Here is a 23,344-nt window from a genome sequence, read left to right as displayed (position 1 = left end):
AATTTGAAAGACACTATTGTGCAGGCACAGTAGGCCTGTGCCCTCATTTGACTGTATTAGTGATTTCCCTAGGATTTTGCTGCAGTAAATTTTTAATTAGTGTAAAGTTTAACGTGGTCAGTGTTTTTACACATGAAAACAGTTGTTTAATGCCAATTTTGATTGATCAGTGATAATGAAATAAGTAGCAATGATATTTTTTTATCCTTCGAAACTTGCTAATGCCTAAAAATTGGGTAAAACTTAGAAATTAATACTAAATCCTAAACCACAGATACTAAATACTAATGTTCCCATGTCTATGCATTTAATTGGGGTAAAGTAATGTAAGGATTTGACTTAAAAGAAGAAACCAAGTTATTTGCTTTCTACCGATGTTGCAAATTGCGTGGTTACATTTCAAGAGATTTCAAATTTTGTAAATTTGAAAAATATTGCAATACCACTGATTTGCTTCCCATCATCCTTTTCCATTGTGAAAGAGATAAACATTTTGTGCTTAAAACCTCAGAACAGAAAGAGGGGTGCTAGCAGTGCAGGCAGAACCCCGTGCTGTTCTCATTTCTTGAGTTTTTCCTGCAGGTGGGCACTGCCCCTCAGTGTGGAGTGCCCTCTTTGCCAAAGGGAAGCACATGGGTTTGCACATCTGTAGGTGTGACAGATGAGACATGGGTGTGACATCAGAGAGAGCCCCGGGAGCTCCCTTCTCACTTCCATCAGCAGAGAGGGGCTTTGAGGTTGGCCAGTTCAAATAGCTCTGTACGTGTTTATATTTTAGTTTTTAATCTTACAAAGCTCTAGTATCATGGCAGTGGATGTCACTAGTTAGTCATGCAGTACATAAGAAAAATATTTGTGCTCAGTGTCTTTTTATCCTCTAGTTTCTTAGTGACAAAATCAAAGAATGTGATTTCCTTGGCTGACATCACTATTTTTGTGTATACCCCGTGATATTTCCTCCCATTTCCACGCTCAAAGTCAATTCCCTCTTGTTGATCTCTTTTGTGTGGAGAGCTTTCCATTTCAAGGCTTTTCTTTTATACCCATCTTCAGAACTTCAGTTAGCTGTAGCCCCCTTTGTATTTTGGGTCACTAACAGCTGTTAAGCAAGTTTTCATTGTCAGCACCTTTTCTTTTGTAGCAGAACTAAGTCTGACAGTCAACATAGGTGTAAAGAAATAGCTACAGGGGAAAACATTTAATTCCCAATCTGGTGTGAATAGAAGCATTGGGAAGATGAAAGCCAGGCAGGCATTTGGATAGGTGAGCTCATCTGAAGTCATGACAATATTATATTATGTGATAAGGTCTTCTCAGGAACATTGTTGCTGCTGAAGAGGAAGAACGTGGTGTTAGAGATATAAATCTAATTTCTGGGTAGAGAGTGAGCTGAGAGCAAGAAAAGCAGAAATTAGGAGAAAAGCAGAAATTAGGTGGTGGTTCGTCCCTTTTTTATTTGCATGTTTTAACACACCATTCTTTATTAATCTTTTGTTTACCAAAGTTTAATAAAAACTTTGGAATAATGTTGGGATGAGGTATTTATTTTGAATTTGCTTTATACCTTTTTTTGAAAAACTGAAACTTTTCTTTATTGTCATTCAGGGTAAACATAAGCAGCTGGGAAACTGTTGTCTTGTATTTTTGAGAAAGCTGACCCAGAGTGTCAAATCTGACCCCCAGTGCATCTTGAGGCACTGCTGATCTGTACTGCTTACCCCTGTCTGTTTGATGCTCTTGTTTGTCAGCACTGTGGCTCTTCTGAAGTTTATTTCAAAGAAGAATTATTTTTTTTAATAGTGGAAGAATTACTTACTCAATACCTGCCTTTTAATCAGACAGGTATTGTTGTGTCATTAACAGGCTACAGAGATTACTGTTCATAGTGTGGATGTTGTAATCTCTCCATGGCCCCATTACCATCTGAGACACTCTACTGTCCTTCCATAATAACTTTGCCATATTTGTATTTCAGTGCCTAACAGATTTATAGGACAGTTACTGACCACACTTCTTGGCAAGTTCATTGGGGAACTGTACCAGAAGTTTGGGCTTGGATGTTAAAGCCCTTGGATTTGGGTTTGCCTGGGCAAGGAGGAGGATGAGGTGAACATCCTTCTCTGGGTGATGAGGGGAAATGTTCTGACAGCCAGGTCTCCCTGGCTCCATTTTTGCTTGTGGTTCTGCTCCATGAATAATTTAGTGTCCTGCTTCTCTCAGTTTTCCCACCCTGTTCTGAAGAGTTTTACTGGTCTGAGGGGGCTCTGAATAGCTCAAGCCAAGCTGATGGGAGTGTCCTTAATTCCAGTTTGCCACTACACAACACAGAAAAGCCCAGGCTGTCTGCAGACTTGGGATGGCACTGTGCTTGATGCTTCATTGGAAAACCCATGTATTTTACAGAGGAATATTAAATCCTGTGGAAATTGATTACAGAACCATTTGCATGCTGAATACAAGGGGGTTTTGAAAGGATTAGTAACAAAAAAGGAAAACAGAGAAAACTGGTTGTGGAGGGGCAGCAGTTGGGAAAGGGAGATACTTGAAGGTTATTTATTTAAATACATTAATTTATTGTTATATTCCTAATAACTGTGTTTGCAATCTGCTCCTCACTCTTTCCTGTGGTGGCAATCTTGGCTGTCAGGGAAGGTGTGCTGGGTTTGGAGCTGTTTTGCAGCAGGTACCATAGAGGAGATGGCATTCCTCTCCAGGTAGTAATTCTCTGTTACTAGAGAATTAAAACCCATCCTGGCTGTGCTGTAGTTATACCATCAAAATCATAATGTAGCCTAAATTATAGTTACATAATTATCTCCTCTTTGAAATATTTCAAAGTACTGAAGTTGGCATTCAGAATCTTAACTAGTGAGGATGATCACTTTCCATTTCTCCCTCTCTTTTCTTCAATGGCAGCAACAAAACTGACCCTGTTTATGCATAATTCAACACACCTTTATTGAACATACTTTGCACAGTGATCACTTGTGAGTAGATTTTAGTTCTCCAAAATAAATGTCTAGGAAAATGATAAACTTACTGTGCTGGGTATTTCTCAAGTGAGGAAGTGCAAGACATAAGGTTGCCTCAGTATTGCTTGGCCATTATCAGTTTAAAAGATATTATATATGGCTGTTTCTTAGTGCTACAAGCATACATGACTTTCACTTGGTTTCTTCTTGTGGTTTTGCTAACACTGATAAACCAGTAATATCAGCTGCCAGATGCAAACCAATGGTTTTTTATGAAACAGTGAGACAAAGCATCTCAGGACACGACAGATAGCGCTGGTGCCTGTCAGGCCTTGTTGGTCTGTCATCCTGGTTGCTTGGGCTCCATCAATATTCTGGTTTGTAACCTTGCTGAAGTGAAGATGGCTTTGTTCAGCTCCTCTCTGTTCAGCTGAATGTGTAAGATCAAACACCACACAGTTGGAGTGACCTCATCCTGACTTAGAGTGTGCACAGAATTGATGGCATGATTAAAGGGACATCAGGGGAAGATTAAGGCAGAATCCTTGGTATCTAGGTCCCGTGATTAGAGCAGGATAATGAAGCAGCAATAAGTGAGTGAGCAGCAGATCAAGCTCCTGCACAGACCAAGCAGCTGCACACTGCCAGGGTGGCAGCAAAGGAGGAGTAATTTGCCTGCTGTGCCTGTGATTGTTTTAGTTCCCAGTTTCTCCTGCAAAATCCTCATGGACCTAATTTTTTTTTTTTTTATCTTTGTCATGTTGAGATCAGAGCTAGACTAGAGGACGAGAGCTGCAAAGGAGATTTTAGTTGCTTGCTGAGTAAAATCTGGAGCTATGTTGAGGTGCCCTTCCGTAGCAGTGTCTGTGCTCTGCTGTCATGTCATGGATCTTAGTTTGCTGGAGAAAGGCAATTAGCTCTCCAACTGGGTCTCCATTATTCTAGGGAAGAAATACTCTTACTGACAGAAAATAAGTTTTTTATCCTCAGATAGAAGATGTTTGTTTTAATATGCCTGTCTAAATTTCTCAGATGACAAGACACACAGTAGCTCAGTATGCTAGAGAAAAGGACAAGTTTAAGTTTCATGATTATTGTGCTTACACTTTGTGATACAGACATGAAATAACAATTACTTAAGCATAAAGTTTTTTTAATGCTTTGTTTCAATATGCACATCTAATCCAATAGCTGGAGGAGTACTCTAACACTTACTCTACACAATACTCTTAATGTGTGTTAACTCTTTTTCTGAATGTTCACTGAAGTTCCAGCATGTCTAGCTGAACCAAACTCATGTGTATGCTCCTGGGTGTGCTTTGTACTGCAGCTGCACCAGCACTGACACAGGGCACTTTGACTTTTTGCCCAGTACTTATGTAAGGAGTCGGTATAAAAAAAATGGGTTTATGAAACTTGATCTGTACATCTTGTATTTGCTGCCCAAAGCTATTAATTGATGCCCAGAGAGAATGAACAGCACAAAATACTTGCTGGCTTTTCTGAAATAAGTACAAACCTGGGATGAATGTCTTAAATTTTTAAGATTATTGTTGCTCTTAAATTAATTTTTTCTTTTTTTTTTTTGTAAGCATGCAGCAAAGAAAGTGTCATTTTATGAAAAATATTTTTTTTTATAAAAGGATATTGTCTTTTAATATAGCAATAAGTTATGAATCACAATAAGTCCAACTGTTTACTCATTGATAGAAGAGTAAGCAGTAGTAGCCAAACACAATGAGAAGCTTTCTCTCTCTTTTTTTTTTTTTTCATCTTTTTTCTTTTTCCTGCCCCTTCTAGGTTACTTTTTTGCACTTTGTCAGAGATTGCTACATGTTTAGTAGGAAATAGACAATGGAAAATAGGATTTGTAAACCCAAGACAATTGGTAGTCAGACTAAGGGCCAGGTAAAGCTTTTTAAGCTCTGGAAGAGATCTATTTTATCAATATCTATTTTATCAGGAAGTCCTGTGTCCTTTGCCTTGATGCATATATAATACTTGCTCAGCTATAGCACAGAGATGCTGTGTTTTTCCAACTTGATAGTTAACAGTTATCCTGGTCATGGAGCAGAGACATGGGATGCCATCTCTCTTCACAGCTTTCTAACTCTGTCCAGCCCTTCTCCACAGTGTCACAAACCTGTTGTAGAAATGCAAAGGTGTTTAAGGAGGAGTTTGCCTATTAAAGTTTAGTGTTAAACACAGCTGTCATTTTAGATCAGATTCTTTCCAGTGCTGTGGCATCAAGGAAGACTTTTGGGTTCTTTCTCCAAAGCCAAAACTTATTTTTTTCTAATATTTAAAAAGCAAAACAACAACAAAAAAAAAAAAAAAAACAAAACCAACCAAACAAAAAAAAACCCAACCCTGCCAACATAAAAACCCAAGCAACAAACACAATAAAATCCCTATTTCCCCTAAATTTTAGGATTTAGAATCATCATACACAGGCACAGAAATGGGACTGTCACTTTGATCTGCTACATAAGCAATCATGACATTAAGAAATTGTTTTCCTCTTAAGAGTTATGTGAAGGAAAGGGATGTGATTGGAGCCTTTAAAATTTGAAAACTGAACACCTGGAGATAGTTATATTTTTAAATGTTTTCGGGCTGAGACAGAATTAATGACAAATGGGAACTATGTTAAATTGGCAGAAGATTAGTAGAATTTATTATTGTAATATGCTTAGCATCAAAAGCATGGTGGTCTTGATTATTCAGTGCCAGTTTGTGTAGTCATTTTTCCAGTAAAAACTGTGGCAATCTGTCTGTAACTATATTCATGAGATCAAATATGCAATTCTTAACACGTCTGGTTTCAAAAATAATATTAGTTTTCTCTATTAAGATGAGACTTCAGTGCTCTTCACATGGTTTGCAAAGCAGTTCTTAAGTAGATTTCATTTAAAACCATGAATGTTATAAAAAGACTAAAACATTAAATATAAGCAAATTGTAGTAGCAGCCCTACCTCTGTTTGTATGTATGTCAACAAAAAAAGTAGGTCTAGTCAGGTTATGAAAAATGAGCTGAAAATTCTTCTTGTTTTGTTGATAGACAACATAAGTCGTGGTTATGCACAGAAGTGATAAGTGAAGATTTCACAGCCCTGCAGTGTTACAATATCTCTTTCAGAAATTGTCCCAGAATTCTAAAAATGTTAATTTGATGGATTTTTTTCTGGGTGTGTCTGTATATGGAAATCCTCTCTGACAGGTAGACTGTAAACTTGTGTGTGATCAGCCTTAGTTCTCTTAGCTTATTTTTTTTTTTTTGTTACCACCAATTTAAACCACTTTCTATTAAACTCACTTGGTTGAGCCTGTAGAATGAACATTTGTGCAAATAGCAGTAGCATCTCAGTTTGCAGTTGCCAGAAGAGAAATAGCTGGGATTACTATTTTGTCTAGTTTCTTCCTAATTGATGGAATGCAAGGAGGTTGTCAGTTTTATTCTAGTCCCTTCTTCTTTTCATCTGCTAGGTTTTTTTTCAAGAAAGTAATGCTCTCACTTCCTTCAGAAAGACAACATCATCATAACAAACTCCCAAGGATTGCATTAGTCATCCACTGGCTTATTTGAGATTGTTTGTAACTGTCATAAGCATTTGGATTTTGAATTTTCTAAATATACAGAATGTGGAAGAGCATTGAGTAAGATTTCTCATTATGTCACAGGGTGTAGCATCACTGAACTCTAAATGGTCCTCAAATAGAAACTGAACAGAGCCGCTCAGGGATTCTTGCCATTGCTATAAAAAGCCATTTGGCAATAAGCACTGCGTCATACTAGAAGCACAGGCATTTACTAGAGCATAAATATGCTAAAATATTTCATTTACTGTCTCTTCAGTGGCAGCTGTTCTAGAAAACTAAGTGGATGATTTTGATAACTAATTGTTTTAAATACTACAATTGTAAAGCAGTTGTTCCTTGAGATGGATGATAAGTTGCTGAATTTGTTTGTTATTTTTGTCGGGCATTTCACACTTGAGTTCTCCACTTCTTGGTAATTACCAATCCAGAAATGATGAGTATTTTGCAAAATTTTGCAGAATATTTGTTAGGTAGTTTGCACCCATTGTTGCAGTTAAACAGAGAAACACACAGGAGTTGGTTCCGTTTCTTTCTTAGTCCAAGCTCTGTATTAATTCATTATTTTAATTTTTCTAAGCTAATGAACACATTTCAAGTGCTACTTCCAAATAGGTCATAGAACACAGATGTACTAATTTACATTTCCCAGAGTGTCACAGGCTTCTGCACAGGTTGCACTGGACTTGGCTGTCACTTTTGGCTCTATTTGTAGCTTCATAAGTAGCCTGCTGCTTCCACAGTTCACTCGAGTCAAAATCTGTAAGGTGATCCTGAGATTGATCTGTGGTGGATTTGGGCACATCTAACAATACTTGGCTGCAAAAGAGGTGTTACCACTGCCTTTGCACTCCCCTGACAGACCTCTTTCTTGTGTCTCTTAGATCTCTGGTTTTCATTTACTTGATTGCCAGAAGTGTCTTTTAAGAAGGTGTTGATGACACAGATCCTCGAGGAATCACAGGTGTCCATGTGTCAGTGAGCACAGGGTCCATCACCGTGTCTGTGTAGGCAGAGCTGGGAGCTGCCAGGTGTTCTGAGAGTTCATGCTTCTAAAGAACTACCCTTACAAAAGACACTTTTACCTGAACTGGTGCTAGCAACATAGAAGTTTTCATGGTTTGGTGTTAATTAAAAAACACGTCCAGTGATGGAATCTGACCTCTCTTAATTCAGATACTCAGGTTTTTGTAGAAGAGTATCTGTTGCTGCTTTTGATGCTGCTGTTAAATAGAAACAAGAGGGGAAAACCCAACCAAACAAAAACCAGCCCAGTGTAGGTCAGTATTTGAGCTGATGTTCCCAGAGGTGCTTCATACTGGAGGTCTGGTAGATCATACCAGAAGTTTGTCATGAAGTAAAAGTGAAAATGTTGGATTCAATATAATTTTGGTGATTGGGAGACATACTTACAGATAATTCTTATCCTTTAAGGGAATGTGATATTTTGGTTTCCCTGGCCTAAGGACAGGGTTCTCTTGGGTTTGTGTGTCTGAGGTCCAGAGCTGATTGTTTGAGATGGAGGGAGAGCTAAGCTTTACTGGCTGAGATGTGCAGCTCCCAAAGCTCAAAGAGATTCTGGTAACCCTCTGGAGACCAGCCTTGAGTGGAACCTCATGGATTACAGAGAGGCTTGAATCCTCTATGCTCTGTGTGTGGCAGGAACCTCCCAAGACAATAAAAGAAAAATGCTAATGGAGTAACTGACATGAAGTATTTACAAATTCTTTCTATATGGGAGCTTAAAACCCCTTTTCACTCTTTCAGAAAGAAGACACAGCTCCTCCAGCAAGCCGCCTTTGACTCCTCCCTCCTCTTCAGTATTTTCCCTCATTTCATCTTTCCCTTCAAAAAACAAAGGTAGCAGTGGAAGTGGGAGCAGTCGTTCATCCAGTGGAGGTACTAGTGCATCATCATCAAATTCCAAGTTGTTGAAATCACCCAAAGACAAGCTGCAGATCAGCGGAAACAACAGGTTACTGCATTCGGTACAGCACAGCAAAGCTCCCCATGACAAAATGTGAGTGTGCCTTTTGAGAGAGAGTTAAATGTCGTTACTTGCTATGTCAAGAAAGTTTCCTTTTGTTTCAGAGTGTTTTTGGTTTAGAAGATAATCATTTTAAACTCCTCCGGATCTTTTCCCACAGCTTAGTCAAAGGTTATAGTTAATGCTCATATCTGTGCTGAGGAAGAACTCTTGCAAAGCTGCATCTTAAATCATCATGAATAAAGGTCATTTTACTAGAGGCTCCTAATTCTTTGATGTAATCTGCATACTTTGATCATAAGGGAGTTTTAGCTTTGATTCAGGTGGTTTTTCACCTCCACATGTGAGATGACAGCAATGCTGGTAAAATTTACTGCTACGGAATGGTGCATTTCTCCCTGGACATAATGGGTCCATTGCAGTTGCTTTGGACAGTTTGCAGTGATGCTCTCTGTCCATGAATGGAAATAATGGTTTCTGAAGTCCCTGGACACTCTGAAGTGTCAGGGAAAAAAGGACAGGAGAGATAATGGATATCATAAGAAATGTGAAAATTAGAAAGATAGTAGGAGGAAGGTTTGCATTTATATTGGGAATAGATCAGAGTGTTGTTAAATAATAACATATTTTAGCTTATTTTTTTCCAATTTTTCTGTCTTTGTTTTTCATAAATAACAGTATGACTCCATCTGTCAAAGTGGAAAAGATTCATCCAAAGATAGATGGTGCCCAACTGAAAGCTGCTGTTGGTCCAACTTGTTCTACTACTGTGAGTTCCTCAATAAAGACTGGCCTTAATTGTCCCTCAATACCAAAGCCACCCTTGCCTTCCCCTGGACAGATACTGAATGGTAAAGGTCTTCTCTCTGTGCCTCCATTTTTGGAAAAGAAACCTGAAGAAAATACGAATAATAGGAAATTTTTACATAAAAGATTGTCAGGTAATTTTTTAAAATTATTATTAGTTATATTCCTTTTAGTAGAAATATGTATATGGAAATAAGTTCCAGAAGTAAATTAAAACTCCTGTAATACTGTAAATTGTAGTAAGAGTTTTTAAATATTATAATTTAAATCTATAATTTGGCAGACACTTTAAGGATGCAAACACCTTGAAATTGATGTTTCCTTTCAGAAACCTGTACAGATCTCAAATGCCTGTCAGTCCTGACAGTTTTAAAATTACACTCTTACTATCTCCAAAGATTTTAGTTTCAGTTTCCTTCTTTCTATATGGAAGGTCCAAATGTACACAGAAAACTAGCACCTGATAAACTGAAAAATGCAAACCCAGTCTGCTCTTTATACCTTTTACCACAATTACTTTAAGTGTTAGTAGAATGGTAGAGAAGTTCTTGATGCCAAAGCCAACAAACAAAATCCCACCATTTGTTTGTCACAATTCATAATGGTGATCTCTGCTCCTAACAGGGAGCATCAAATCCTCCTTTGAGGACACTTACAGGTGTTTGTGGACTTGAGATCTGTATTTCAGCACACCATAAGCTTGCTGAGAGTGTAGAAAAATTCATTTATACAATTTTATTGTGCATTTCTATTTGTACATTTGCCTGTGTCATATTTTAGAAGTTTCCAATATGATTAATTTTTATGATAAAACTAAATGTTAATATTACAAAATGTCTTTTGCTAACTTTTCAATACTGTATCTTTGACAGAGAGAGAATTTGATCCTGATATATACTGTGGTGTCATTGATGTGGAAACCAGGAAACCTTGTACTAGGTCTTTAACATGCAAGGTAGGATAACTGAATCAGGATAAGATTATCTGAAGTTTTTATTCAAATTCTTGAGGAACATGATAGAAAACGGAGAACTGCAAATTTTTGCTGTTGGTAATTACCACTGTAAGTGGTACCTCTCAAAACATATTGCTCAGAACCAAGAAGAAATTGTTTTTGAAGTTCAGTTAATTATTTATTCAGAAAGCATTTCTCAAAGTAACCTGGAGATTTGTATTTTTGTATAAACCCTTTAAACATGGATGTTGACATGGAACAAACTGTGTCACTCTACATGTAGGTAGCAGGGGCGGTGTGTTTTTCTTTTTGGGAGTAACCTTCCAGTTGTAGATCATGAATTTTAAAATTCCTCATAAGCATTGAAAATATTGCTTATGCAGGATTTCAATAATTCAAGCTCTTCCCTTCTCACGCTCTTTCCTCTCCCCCAGCAGTCTGCAGCAGGTTCTTGGTAGGAATTTGTGTAAATGCTAATGCTGCTGGTTGTACTGCTGCAGCCAGCTCATGAAAGAGCCATGGAGCACACCTAGAGGTCAAACTCTAAATTAAACAATCATAAAAACTTTCAGTCTCACAAAATGTTTCCTCTGGCTCCAAAACCCTTGGGGGACAGAGGGCTGTCACTTGCTCCCAAGGAACCAAGAATCCAGATCCCCTGCACTTGTGTAATATTTTGGTACTTTCCTGCAGAGCAGCTCTACCCTCAGTTTAGGAAAGGTCTGGTAAATAAACCACCTACAGAACAAAGGTACATGAAGCTGGCACTAATGACCCAGAGGAACTGAACTTGAACACATTGCCCTTTTGGAATTACAGTGGGGAGGAAATTGTTTTGCTAATAGAGGAGGGAAAAGCTGCAAGATTTTACAAGAGAAATAGGCAAATCAAAAGGTAAAAAGAAAGAGTAAAATAATTTCTCAGGAAGTCCTTAGAATATACTACTCATAAAATAATTTTTGGAATTGCTATTTGTGTCTGAATTATGTGACAAAATTTTTTACCTACTAAAAAGAACCAAATCAAACCCTTTGTGCCATATTAAAAAGGTATTATGTTGACTTAAACAATTCAGAAAAATAGCTCCCATTTACTTCACTTTACTTAGATTGGTGCCATTTATACACATACACATCTTACTGTCTGTAGTGTTCAGGACACTCAACTTTGAGTCCTCCCTGACTCTGGATTCTGCTGGATGTTTTGAATTCCTCAATATCTATTTGATTACATTAGTTTTCAAGGAATATATTAGTTTATAGGAGGCAGCACAGTACTTTTCTAAATATTTTTCAGGTCTCCCATTAAAGTCTGATTTTAAACATTATTTTGTTGAATAGTTTTTGAAGTGGAAGTAAATATTTTCTCTTCTTGGTTTTGCAGGAGTTGGTGGTTGAAATATCAATGTAAAAATGATTTTTGGTTCTAGTCTTAACCTTATTAAAAATTTGGCAGTTTGGTTTTTAAAAAGAAGTTTGAAAGAAGCCTTTTACCAAATTGCTGGGTTTGTTATTCTGTATCAGACAAGGATATAATCATCCACCAAGTAATTTTAAAGTTTGTTTCCAAGTCGTATTTCCATTTGTTTACTAAACCAGGACTGTAATGATTTTCTCTGTTTTGGAGCTCTTGACACATGTTTTGAGTGTTTGACTTCCACAAATGTCATAGCCTGGGATTAATGATTTATTCCTGGTTCTGCAGACACATTCCTTAACCCAGCGGAGGGCTGTACAGGGTCGAAGAAAACGATTTGATGTGTTGTTAGCTGAGCACAAAAGCAAAACCAGGGAAAAGGAACTTCTTCGACATTCGGATCATCATCAGCAGATGCCCCCTCTCAGGGAACCACATCCCTCACCTACTAAAACTTCCCAGGAGCTGCACCAAAATTCTCATGGAGTTACTCTTACAGAATCAAAGCCTTTATTACCTAATAAACCCAAACCTCACCCCCCCAGTCTTCCAAGGTAAGGAAAATCTGCAGATGCAGTGGTATGAAATGAACACTGGGAGCTTGATGAGGGAGCGATATGGATCTGTTGGATGGGGCAGTGTGTTTGCTGCAGGCCTGGTGCCTGTCTGCAATTAGCAATTACCTGCTGAGGGCAACTCCTGGTGAGGAGGGAGTAGTAAAACTACTGTTTGAAGTAGTAAAAGCTGACTTGCAATCAGTGGAAGCAGTTGAGCAACAATTGGGCAACGCTGCTTTTCCAGGGGTACCACCATACTCTGTGCTTGCCCTTGGCAGGTTGCAAGACCATGGGCAACACCAGGGATCTGTTAATGCAGATCTCTTTCTCTCAGTAATAATAAGCACTTAAAGGGTGGAATTTTTAACTGTACTGGGTTCAATAACACCTGGTTACTGCTTGCCTTGCCAGGCCTCCAGGCTGTCCAGCCCAGCACAGTGGAAATGCCCCCAGTGAGTCTCCTTCTGTCCACGAGTCCCCACACCCTCCCTTGCCTGCAGCTGAGCCAGCATGTCGGTTATCCAGTGATGAGGGAGAATGTGATGAAAAAGAAGAGCCTGTTGAAAAACTGGATTGTCATTATTCAGGTCATCATCCTCAACCAGCCGCTGTACGTTTGCAAAGTTAACCTCAGTCTGTCTCTGGCTCTAATTGTGTAAACAAGTTACTTTGGGGTTTTAGGGGTGGTTTTCTGTGAGGTGTGTGATACTTTTTTCTTTCTTTTTTCTTTTTTTTCCCCCTCCCTATATTTTGAGAAAATTATTTTGTGGCCTAGTAGGCAGAGAAGGTTTAACTAGTTGCAAAATAAACATGCTAAAAAAATGTGTTCATAGCTCACTTCCCCAGTCTAAAAGAAAACAAAATGCCAGAATACTAAAGTTGAAATTGCTAACTGCTCTAAAGGGCTGTGGTTTTGGAATAAGTAAACAGTGTCTTTTTGGTGCAATTTTCTTATTGGACTCCCCTGTCCACACCCACATACATTTTTTACTCAAGTTACCAACATGTTAAAGATAGCAGTAAGGTATTTTAATATTTAAATTTTAACAAAAGTTAGTTAGTATAACTAAAATCAAATTTATTGCCCTGGATGTCAAATTATATTCTTTTCAGAAACAAACTTCTAGCTGGTAGCTGGTAGATCCTCAGAAGTAGATGTTACATAAATATGTGTCCCTGTGTATAATGTTTATACATAAACAGACATACTGCTAACCTTCTCTGTTTAATCAAAGGATTTGATTAAAATCAAATTTGACTTCTTCTATTAAGTATGGGAGTATCAGAAGACAAGAAAATTATATACCAAGGCCAAAAATTTAAAATTGTTGTTGGATCATAGACATAAAAACTCTTAATTTATTTTTTTTATCTTCTACTTAAACATCTAAAAGCATATTTATCATAAACAAATTGTTATTCAGAGAGTTGTCACTGAAAGTAGAAAACACCAATAAAAATCATGTCTTTTCAGTTTTGCACATTTGGTAGTCAGCAAATTGGAAGAGGTTATTACGTCTTTGACAAGCGGTGGAACCATATTCGATGTGCACTTGACTTCATGTTGGAGAAGCATCTTAATTCGCAGATGTGGAAGTGAGTAGAAGTGAAAGAGTTCTGATTCTTCTTGGTAGTTGTAGGAGTACATGGAACCTTGTGATTCTAGTTAAAGAAAGTAATCTTGTGTTCAGACTGAAGGTTAATGGTCCGTGCTTTAGATTTTTTGCAACAATTAACTATCAGTTTAACATAATCAGAGGCATTAATCAACCCCAAGATACAATCATTTTAAGGTAGCATTATTAGGATACGTGGGTATTAGTCTGAAGAATGTGACTATGTGGGGTTTTATCTTTGTTTTTTTGTTCACCTGTAGGAAAATTCCTCCAGCATCCAGTACCACAGCATCAGTCCGTGCCCCACATCGGACAAACCTGCTGCCTGCTTCTCAGCACGGTGTCAGTGCAGCAGGGTTCCTCTTGCCCACCACGGTTATGTCATCGCCAGCGTTGGTGTCTCCTTCCTGCGTGTCCCTGAGCAGCAAATCGGTACCATCCCACGGGACAACGCTCAACGCCAACCCCGCTGCTCTGGGCGCCGTGGATCCCGTCTGCAGTATGCAATCAAGACAAGTGTCTTCTTCCCCTTCAACACCTACAGTGCTTTCCTCTGTACCTTCACCTATGGCCAGCAAACCTCAGAAAATGAAATCCAGCAAATCTTTTAAACCTAAGGAATCTCCTGCTGGCAGTGGCACCTGTAACAGCACCGGCAGCGTCAGTAGCAGCGGCGGCTCAGGAAAGAAGCGTAAAAACAGTTCCGCACTGCTCGCACCTTCTCATTCCACAGAGTCCTTTAGAAAAAACTGTGTGGTTAACTCTGGAAACTCTGGGACCTCCTATCATCCCTCAGTGACAGCTTCGTCCCACAGCGTTGGCCTCAACTGTATGACTAGCAAAGCTAACTCTGTTAGCCTCAAACATGACCAATCAGGGAGGGGTCCTCCAACTGGGAGCCCTGCAGAATCCATAAAGAGAATGAGTGTGATGATGAACAGCAGCGACTCCACGCTCTCCTTAGGGCCCTTTGTTCATCAGTCTAGTGAGCTGACTGTAAATTCACACAGCAGTTTTTCACATTCACATACTTCCCTTGACAAATTAATAGGAAAGAAAAGAAAGTGCTCACCTGGTTCAAGCAGCATCAACAGCAGCAGCAGCAAATCAAACAAAGTTGCCAAATTGACATCGGTGAACAATGTTCATGCAAAACACACTGGTGCAATCCCAGGGACGCAAGGACTGATGAACAATTCTCTGTTTCATCAGGTAGGAAATCTTGTCTCAAACTGAGCCAGCATGAAATGCCTCCTCACATACTTGTAATTCATGTCTTCTCTTTAATATTAAATAGATAGCCAATTCCAGGTCCTGCTGGAGTAAAAGGTAGTTCTTCTTTTTGTCCAGTACTCATTTTGAGTGTTTTTATGGTACATTTATTCAAGACTTTTATAAATGTTCTAAATAAAAAAGCTTTACTTTAGGAAAGAAAAACCTTAAATGGGATATTTCAAATTCCTTAGATGCTGTTGCCTGTGAATTGCTTTCAGATAAAATTAATTCCTCTTATTTTTAAACCATAATTTTAAAAAAGAATCTTGCCAGCCTGCCATGGAACTGAGCTATGTGCCTCAGCCTGACTCCTTGTTTCTGTGTCAGGAATAAACATTCTACAAAGTGGAACATAATGATGCTGATAACAGAACTGTGATACTGTGATAAAATAAGCCTATTATCCCAAGATGTCATTGACTAACTTCTTAGTAATAATGAGATTAAATGTAGTAAATCAGATAATAAACCTTTTTAGTGGGTAAGGCAAATAGATATGCTATAAAGGAAGCAGATCTCATGAGTATGTAAGATCTCATTTTAAAAATTAGTTTGGGGTTTTGATTTTTTTTTTTAAACAAATCTCGCTGGAAAAGTAGTGTATTCAGGATCAAAAATCCAAGAAACTTTGTTTTCTCTGCTGCTAAAAACTGAAATCACTGTAGCTGGAGAGCCAGGAGGTCGGTAAGAACTTTTTGAGAGTGGTTTCTTAATTTTCAGTTTCAGCCACAGAGGAAGATTTTCACCTTTTTGTGTGTTTACTTAAGAAAAAAAGCCTTCAGATGGCTGAATTTATTTTTGGACTTACCTAATAATTACTATTTCAACTATGCAATATAAGTAAAAAAGAAATATGATTTGAGTGAACTAAGAAGGAAAGCATGCTTGAAAGCATTACAGCTTGGAAGAGGTTTAGCTGAGGATTTTCAAGTCTCAGAGAGACCAACCTCAGGTTATCAAGGTTGCTTTGTGCCTGAGATTTTCCCTCAAATTTGCTCTTGTTAGCCACAAACTTAGTTTGTTTTCAGTGCCTGCACTGATGGTTCTCTCTTTTCTTGCCCCCAAGCCGAAGGCCCGTCCCTGATAGCTGAAGGCACCGAGGTGAGAAACAAACTGGACAGTTTTCACTACAAGCAAAACCTCCATCTGGATTTCTGGACTCCAAGATGCCTTGAGTTTTCCCAACTTCCCATGGTCCTCAGGTGTGGAAATCTACTGGACTGTCACTTAAACAAGGAATTTCCCTGAAGCCATGTCTGTAGCAGTGAATATACTAGAAGTGGACACTGGATGAAGTTCAGCCACATAATTGCTCTTATCAGTGTTAACAGTGGTCTGGACTGTTTGCTACAAATCTGTGAGATTTTCCTTACAGGAGTACATCATCTTGCCACTATTTGACATAGTTTGGCTGGGCAAACGAATGTTTTCTGGGGGGAAATAAACATTACTGTGGACTTATTTTTATACTGATGGTGTCTTTTGTAGGTGATAGCTAACCAGACAGACACCCTCAATGGAGAGGACCCCGTGACAAGGGGAAAAATGTGTGAGGCACAATGGAAAGAAGCCCTCAAGAAGGGAATATGGCTTTAGTGTTTTTTATAGCAATGTTCCTTTAATGGAATATAAAAAATAGCACAATTCAAAAAATAGTCTGTTTTGCCCAGCCTTTTGCAGGTAATTTGGGATAAGAAGCTATCAGGAGTTTAAAACAAAACAAACCCAACAAAACCAGAAAAACTTGTTTGAGGCCACTGCTCAGAAAACAAGTATAAAAATTCCGTATTTGTGTGATACAAAAGCTATTTTCTATTCTTTTGAATGAGATTTTATTGTGGAAGAAAAGTTAATTTTGTTCTTTAAAAATTCCAAAAATATCAAACAGACAAAGGCAAATAACCTCTAAAACTCTATGCCCAAAGAACCTATTTATTGACCTATACTGTATACCACAGGCCTTTGTTTTTTTTAAAAGAAGAACTGTATTGATGAAATTAGGCTGGATTTGTCTTCCTCTTCCAGCAGATAAAATCAGCCCTTTTAAAAATGAGTTTTTAAAATATTTAAATCTTTTTTAACAACCATAAAAGTCAGTTTCTTTCTGCCTTGTTTGTGTAACAGAATTCTTGATGTGTGATGTCTTCTACCACTCAGTAAGATTTTTTTGGTTTTAGTCAAAATTCTGGAATAAATGCCAGTTTGACAGCAGAGTTCACTGTGAAGCACTGGTTTGTGCATCACAGTCATCCCAGGCCCACCCAGGCTTTATGAGCGTGTGGGGCTTTACAGTTTTGTGTAACCCAGCCAATTTTTATGAAGTATTTTGTCTTGCTTAAAACACCTCAAAAATTAATTCCGCCAAAGGGCTCATTGTATTATGGTTTGACTCATCTGGATGTTTTTGTTAAGTTTTTAAACATCAGGTAAAGGCTCAAAACTGACTAAACTTTATTAAGGGGGCAAAGCAAAGGAAGATGAAATCCTAACAAAGAAGATTTTTATTTTCTGCCTTAAAGGGGCATCAGCTATTGCTGAGAAGAGACAATCTGAGCCTGTCCAGCTGTTCACGTAGCCCAGCCTTCTCCCCGTTCTGGTGGCAAGTAGTAAGTACATCAGGGAATCCAAAGCCACTCTGAGTAGCAGTTGCTTAGTTGTTTACCTAACAATGCTTTCAGTTTCTCCTGAACTTCCTATGAAATCATTGTTATACAGCAAAACAACAAGAAGCCTCTATGCAGACACTTTAGCTTTGAATTGATACAAAAGATCACACTGAGAAAGCAATGTACTAGAGACTTATTATGCAAACTTTAAAAAAAAAAAAAACAGTAGACAACTTTTCAGGAACAAAAGTATTCGTATTTAATGGGATGCCCTGTTGAAAGGATTCTTAGAACTGCAATTGGTTTAATAAAAGGAACCAAAGTGAAATGCTACAAAAAGAAATCCAAGTGTAATAAATCCTGCACGTTTGGAGAGAAATCCATGCTCTGATGAAAGTCCCTGGGGCAGAGCTTCCACTTCAGGATAGCATCAGTCACAAGTGCAATTTGACTCTTGGTAGAAACAAAGGTAAAGGAAACAGAAATTTGGTAAGATTGGGCGCTGGCGAGTTTGTGATTGAACTGTCCTCTGGTTTTTAAGGTTCTGTTGATCTGAAAGCAAAATGGCAAATTTGTGCTCCTTCAGTAGCATGCAGATGTGTACAAAGTGAATTCCTGATGGCTGCTCCTCCAGAGCCAGTGGGTGCAGCCACCTGCACCATGTGGGCTTGAGCCACTGGAGCAAAGAGTCCGAGCATAAATTCTGCCTGCCCTAGACCTGCTCTAAATATTATGTTCTAGATCTTGGTTGTAAGCAGAACATTGTTCCTGAAGCTTTTATTGTCACATAGCTCTTGCTGTAAATAATTAAGGAAGCTTAAAATTAATTTTCCTTGCAAAATTGAATTTGCAGTGGCTGGGTTGTTTCTAGACAGATTTTGGTATTAATTTAAGAGATACAGTTTTTATAGTCTTTCCAACTTCTCGTTATGACTCCTGCAGTTTTCTTAACCTAAAAAATTGCTGCAATGATGAACAAAGAATTATACAAGAAAAAAAAACATACTTTTGTATCTTTATTTTGGAATTTCTTGTTCTATTATAAATATTGAAGTATCCCTATTTCAGAAGACATATTTTGTTAATTGATTGTACATATTTAAATATGTATTTTTGCACAGGTCTTTTTTTCTTATATCCAGTTTTGGTACAATTGAGATCATCTAGTATTTATTTATTAATTAATTAAAAAAAAAAAAAGCAAATACCTTTTTATAATTTGAAGTGGTTCACTGCCAAGCCAATAGTTAACATGCCTACTTTGCAATGTAAGGGATGCCTCCGTTTTGTGAAAGCTGTGTCCCTTTTCCCTGTCCTGGGAGTGGGTGGATCCACGCCGAGGATGGCCGAGCCCAGAGCCCTCGTGGTTGATGTGGCATTGATTGCTTCTCAGTTGCCTGACTCCCAGCAGATCCATAGCTAAGTGACACACTGCTTCTCTTTTTTTAGTGTTCGTGTGCGTGTGTGTGCGTGCGCATCCGTGTGGGTCTCATGTGGTTTAAAACTAACGGAAAAACTGAAAGTGCCTGATATAACTAGTTTTAAGCTTGGACTGTTTAGACAGCTTCTCCTTAAAAGACTTGAATGTTCAGTTGAAATTTTGGAGCTTGCTTTTTCCACCTATATATAATATATATGTGTGTGTGTGTGTGTATATACACACACATGCATATATCTATATATCTGAAATTAATGAGATGGGTACACAAAAGAAAGCAAATTATGCTGGTAGCTTTTGTAAAATCTTTTAATTTGAATACCTTCTGTTGGAACAATCCCATTGATAACTCATATTTAGTATAATGCCAAGGGTTTGAAATATGGTTTTAACCAGCAGTTTATTTAATTGTCTTATTTTGGGAAGGGGGGGAGCAATATTCGTTAGTCAAATAATTTAGAAAATGTTCCAAATTGTTGGTATTCCAAAACAAAGAAGAAACCCCTAGTAAGTACCTCTTAAAACCATGAAAAAAATAAAGATGTGATTTCCAAATGACATTTCTAAGGCAGTTGTCTTCCTGTAAGAGTTCTCTTGCCAAGGAATCTCTCGTCTTTTACTCATTCTGTCCTGGAGGAGGGAATTGGGCTTAGAAAGATTCTTAAATGTTTCACTGTTCAGCAGAAAATAATCATTTTTACCTTTTGTGCAAGATATTTTATGTTTTAAAGATAATTTTGAAATGAGCACTACATAATGTCAATGTGAATGTAGGCCTTGGAAGCATCTTGCTCGGTGTTGAGCCTGGTTCTAAAAGCAATCTCCTGTGTAAAATGTGTGAATAGTTTGATAATTTGTATACATAATCAAGAGCATCTGATCAGCTGAACTCTGTGTTGGCTGCTGTATAGTACATGAACAAATGTCATGGGATAGAAAAATTACTTTGGATATTTAAAAGAAAAATAAATATATAGTCTATTTGTTTTGTAACAAGTTTCTGTAAATAAAATAATTTATACTATTTATAAGAAAAAGTTGTGCTTTGCTTCATGAAAAAGATTAGTTTGTTGAACAAACATGTTACTAAACAAGGCAATAAAATTAGGACTTTTCAATAAATGAGGTTGGTTGCATGGAATATATTATATGTTTCTGCTTCATTATAAAATCCTTCGCTATTAAAGGAAAACATTATCTGTATTGGTGCCTATGTGAACTAATTTCAGAGAATTGGATGTGGTCAAATTCTGTCACTGTCCCTCAGCATCATGAGTCAGCCCTGTAGGTTCAGAGCTTCCCATCCTACGGGGGGCTGGTACCTGGTTTTGAGCAGTGCCTTTGTCACTTCTGCAGCATTTTCCTTCTTTGCAAAGGATCTTCTGTTACTTAGGGTTCACACTTAATATTATTTTCTAATCAGAATAATGAGCAGCAGCCTTTACAGCCCCAGATGTGGTTATGTTGAGTCGTCATGTTTCCTGGATTTTTTTTTCCTCCTAAAAAAGTATCTTCTGTGTTTTCACAGTTTGAAGTTCCAATGTGTGGATTCAGCAGGTGAAACACTCCTGCAGAGCTTTTCTCTGCACGTGACTCTGGACTTGTGTGTCGTGGGTGATTTTGGAGCAGTTTGTAAAACCAGTAAAGCTCCTGTTACTGGGACAGGACTTCAGAGTGACATCTGTGGCAAAGCTTCCTTTATTCTGTCTATTTTGTTTTGGTTTGGGTTTTTTCCCCCCTTAAAACAAGTTTTTCATAATATTTAGGATAAATGCTGCAAGGTACAAACAGGGTTCAGACAACAGGCAAGTTCTTGTTTGTCTTTTTATAAAAAGCACCTTTAGTAGTTGTACGTTTACTTTTTGTGCTACTGAGTATTTTAATTTCTTTTTTTGTCTTCCCTTCTTGCAAATCCTTTTTCTTCCCAGTATCAATTTTTACCACCTGTGCCATCCTGCACGAGCTGCTGGCGCTGCAGCTGGTTCTGCAGAGCTGTACCAGTGACCACAGCCCGGAGCGCGTGGGAGTGCAGAGCTCTGTGCTTGGCATCGTGTTCAGGCAGGTTCGTGACTCTGACTGCTCCAACACTGAAGGAATAACTCTGCATTTTACTGCATTTTATACAGGGTTCAGTGTCCTCTAAAACTGGCAAGGTTAAGAAAGGGAAAAAAGGTGCATTCACTCTGTGGAACCCTGAGCTGTCGGAGCTCTGTGGAATTGGAACATTCTCCCTCTCCCCTTCATTTGCTGCATTTGGTGCAGTGCAGTGCCAGTGCCCCCCTACCAGGGGCAGAGCAGAGCTGCTCCTTGGGTTCTCTCTTCTGGTGACTCCACTCACTAAAGGAGTTAGTGATGAAAAATAGTTCTGACCAGGTGCTGAAGTGGAACCCAGTAAGCACAGATGTCCCTGAACCGGGTGGAAAAGTTTCCCTCCCATCAGTTACTGCCTCATAGGAAAATACTCCAGTTTATATTTGGGACAGTAACTTGGTGATGTAGGAAACTGCCAATGCATGCAATGAAACCCCAGGGTCAGAGGTTCCCTGTGTGTAGGGTTTGTGTATCTTGTACATCTTGTCAGTGCCCTTTGCATTTAGTATCAAAGCTGGGGAGATGCGTCCTGGGAGCCCGAGGCTGTTTGCTCTCCCTGGCGGAGCAGTGTTGGGCTCAAAGGCTGCAGCCCGTCCCTGGCTGCGCTGCGCAGCTCGGGATCAGGGCTGCGGAGTTGGCCGCCTGCCCTCCGGCTCTGCGAAGGCCGGAGCGCCGCTCCGTGGGCGCCTTGTTTACACCGACTACCAAAGCAACCCAAAGGAGGGTTTGCTTGCCCTGGCTCTTTAAAATGCAAATTCCTCTTGGTGCGTTATTATCACGTTCTGCTGCAACAAATAATCAAATGCATGTGGCTTGCAGGATCCACCGTGGGACTTTTTATTTTGACTGGATGTTTTTTTCAGTGCGTTGGCTCAGAGCTGTGTTAGCCGCTGGATTCCTTCCTAACAAGCAGCATGGGAGCTTTGTCATGGATAAGTGGCATATGCTTGGGGTTTTTCTGACCCAACAAACTTCAAAAACCTTTAAGGAACTTGTTCAAACTAATGTGGATTGAAACTTTATTGCCAAGGAGGAAAAACAGCCTGAGAAATGCAGTTAAAAAGCTTTGTCTAAGCCTATGAGAAATAGCTGGTGTTGGTATTTGTGCCCAAATTGATACAAAAAAGTTTTCTTCAGCATCCGCAGGGACTGTGTTGCTGCTTGGGTTTGGTGGTCTCTGACAGTGCTGGGAGTTTTTTGTCCTCCATTTTGCAGTTTAGGTCCCTTCACCTGAGTCCTTTCCTGTCCATGACAGGTGACTTTTTCCTAAAGCCAGTGCCCTGTCCCAGGCCTGCAAGGCTGGACCTTGAGCTCTGGAGCCCAGTGTTCAGCAAGAGAAGCACCAGAGGTGTTGGCAGGTGAGCCAGAAACTGCACAGAAATGACATTTCCACTGCTTTTTATCAGAGCTTTACTAACAAATCCTAAATCACCCCATCTCCTGCCTTTCCCACCATTAATGCAGGGAATGAATTGCAGAGAGAAGTTCAAGCTGTGGCTTGAAATCTCTGTCTGGTTCTGGCTACCTTGTAGAGAGGGTCAAGTCCGCCTTGCAAAGCGAAATTGGAGAATGGCATTAGCTCAAGGAACTGCCCAAGCTTAAATTACAAGAGAGAATGTACAACTTTGGCATGTGGACTATAAATCCATGGAAAGGTGTCAAAAGCAAGGCATGAAGGCCTATGTCTGGAGTGCTGCTCACAATTAGAGTTAAATAAAGGGAAACTATGAGACCAGAATATAAAACTAACATGATCACGGGACAGTAAAAATCAACTTGAAATTACTTCAGGAAGTAGAAATTCTAATGCTTCTGATTTGACATAGAGATGGAAGAAGGCATTTTAAAACAACAGAATAGACAAAATTATGCCCTTGATCAGCTCAAGGTCTGACCACCCTGGACCCCTCAGCATTCCTGCTCTTTGGAAAACCTGTGTATCAGATTGTTTTTTTTCTTTTTCAGGAGAACAATGTGAACAGCCACGCTGGCTAAAGCGTGTGCCTCCAGCTGTGGGCTTCAGGA

At 38.9% G+C, this 23,344-nt stretch overlaps 1 protein-coding gene across 2 annotated transcripts in view; it reads left to right on the top strand.

Annotated features, from left to right (window-relative positions):
- ATXN7 (ataxin 7) overlaps positions 1 to 20,431 on the top strand; it is an 86,714-nt gene extending 66,283 nt beyond the window's left edge. For both annotated transcript variants that reach the window (XM_066557944.1, XM_066557943.1), the window contains 8 exons: positions 8,339 to 8,591; positions 9,237 to 9,499; positions 10,238 to 10,320; positions 12,025 to 12,290; positions 12,705 to 12,903; positions 13,768 to 13,889; positions 14,170 to 15,121; positions 16,251 to 20,431. In XM_066557944.1, coding sequence (XP_066414041.1) covers positions 8,339 to 8,591; positions 9,237 to 9,499; positions 10,238 to 10,320; positions 12,025 to 12,290; positions 12,705 to 12,903; positions 13,768 to 13,889; positions 14,170 to 15,121; positions 16,251 to 16,268 — 2,156 coding nt within the window. In that variant the 3' untranslated portion in view covers positions 16,269 to 20,431. The remainder of the gene's footprint in view (positions 1 to 8,338; positions 8,592 to 9,236; positions 9,500 to 10,237; positions 10,321 to 12,024; positions 12,291 to 12,704; positions 12,904 to 13,767; positions 13,890 to 14,169; positions 15,122 to 16,250) is intronic.
- Positions 20,432 to 23,344: the final 2,913 nt, after the last annotated feature.

The sequence above is a fragment of the Molothrus aeneus genome, chromosome 12 (assembly GCF_037042795.1).
Source record: "Molothrus aeneus isolate 106 chromosome 12, BPBGC_Maene_1.0, whole genome shotgun sequence".
NCBI lineage: Eukaryota > Metazoa > Chordata > Aves > Passeriformes > Icteridae > Molothrus > Molothrus aeneus.
Note: the sequence above shows the minus strand (reverse complement) of the source record. Positions and strands in the feature narration are given on the sequence as shown.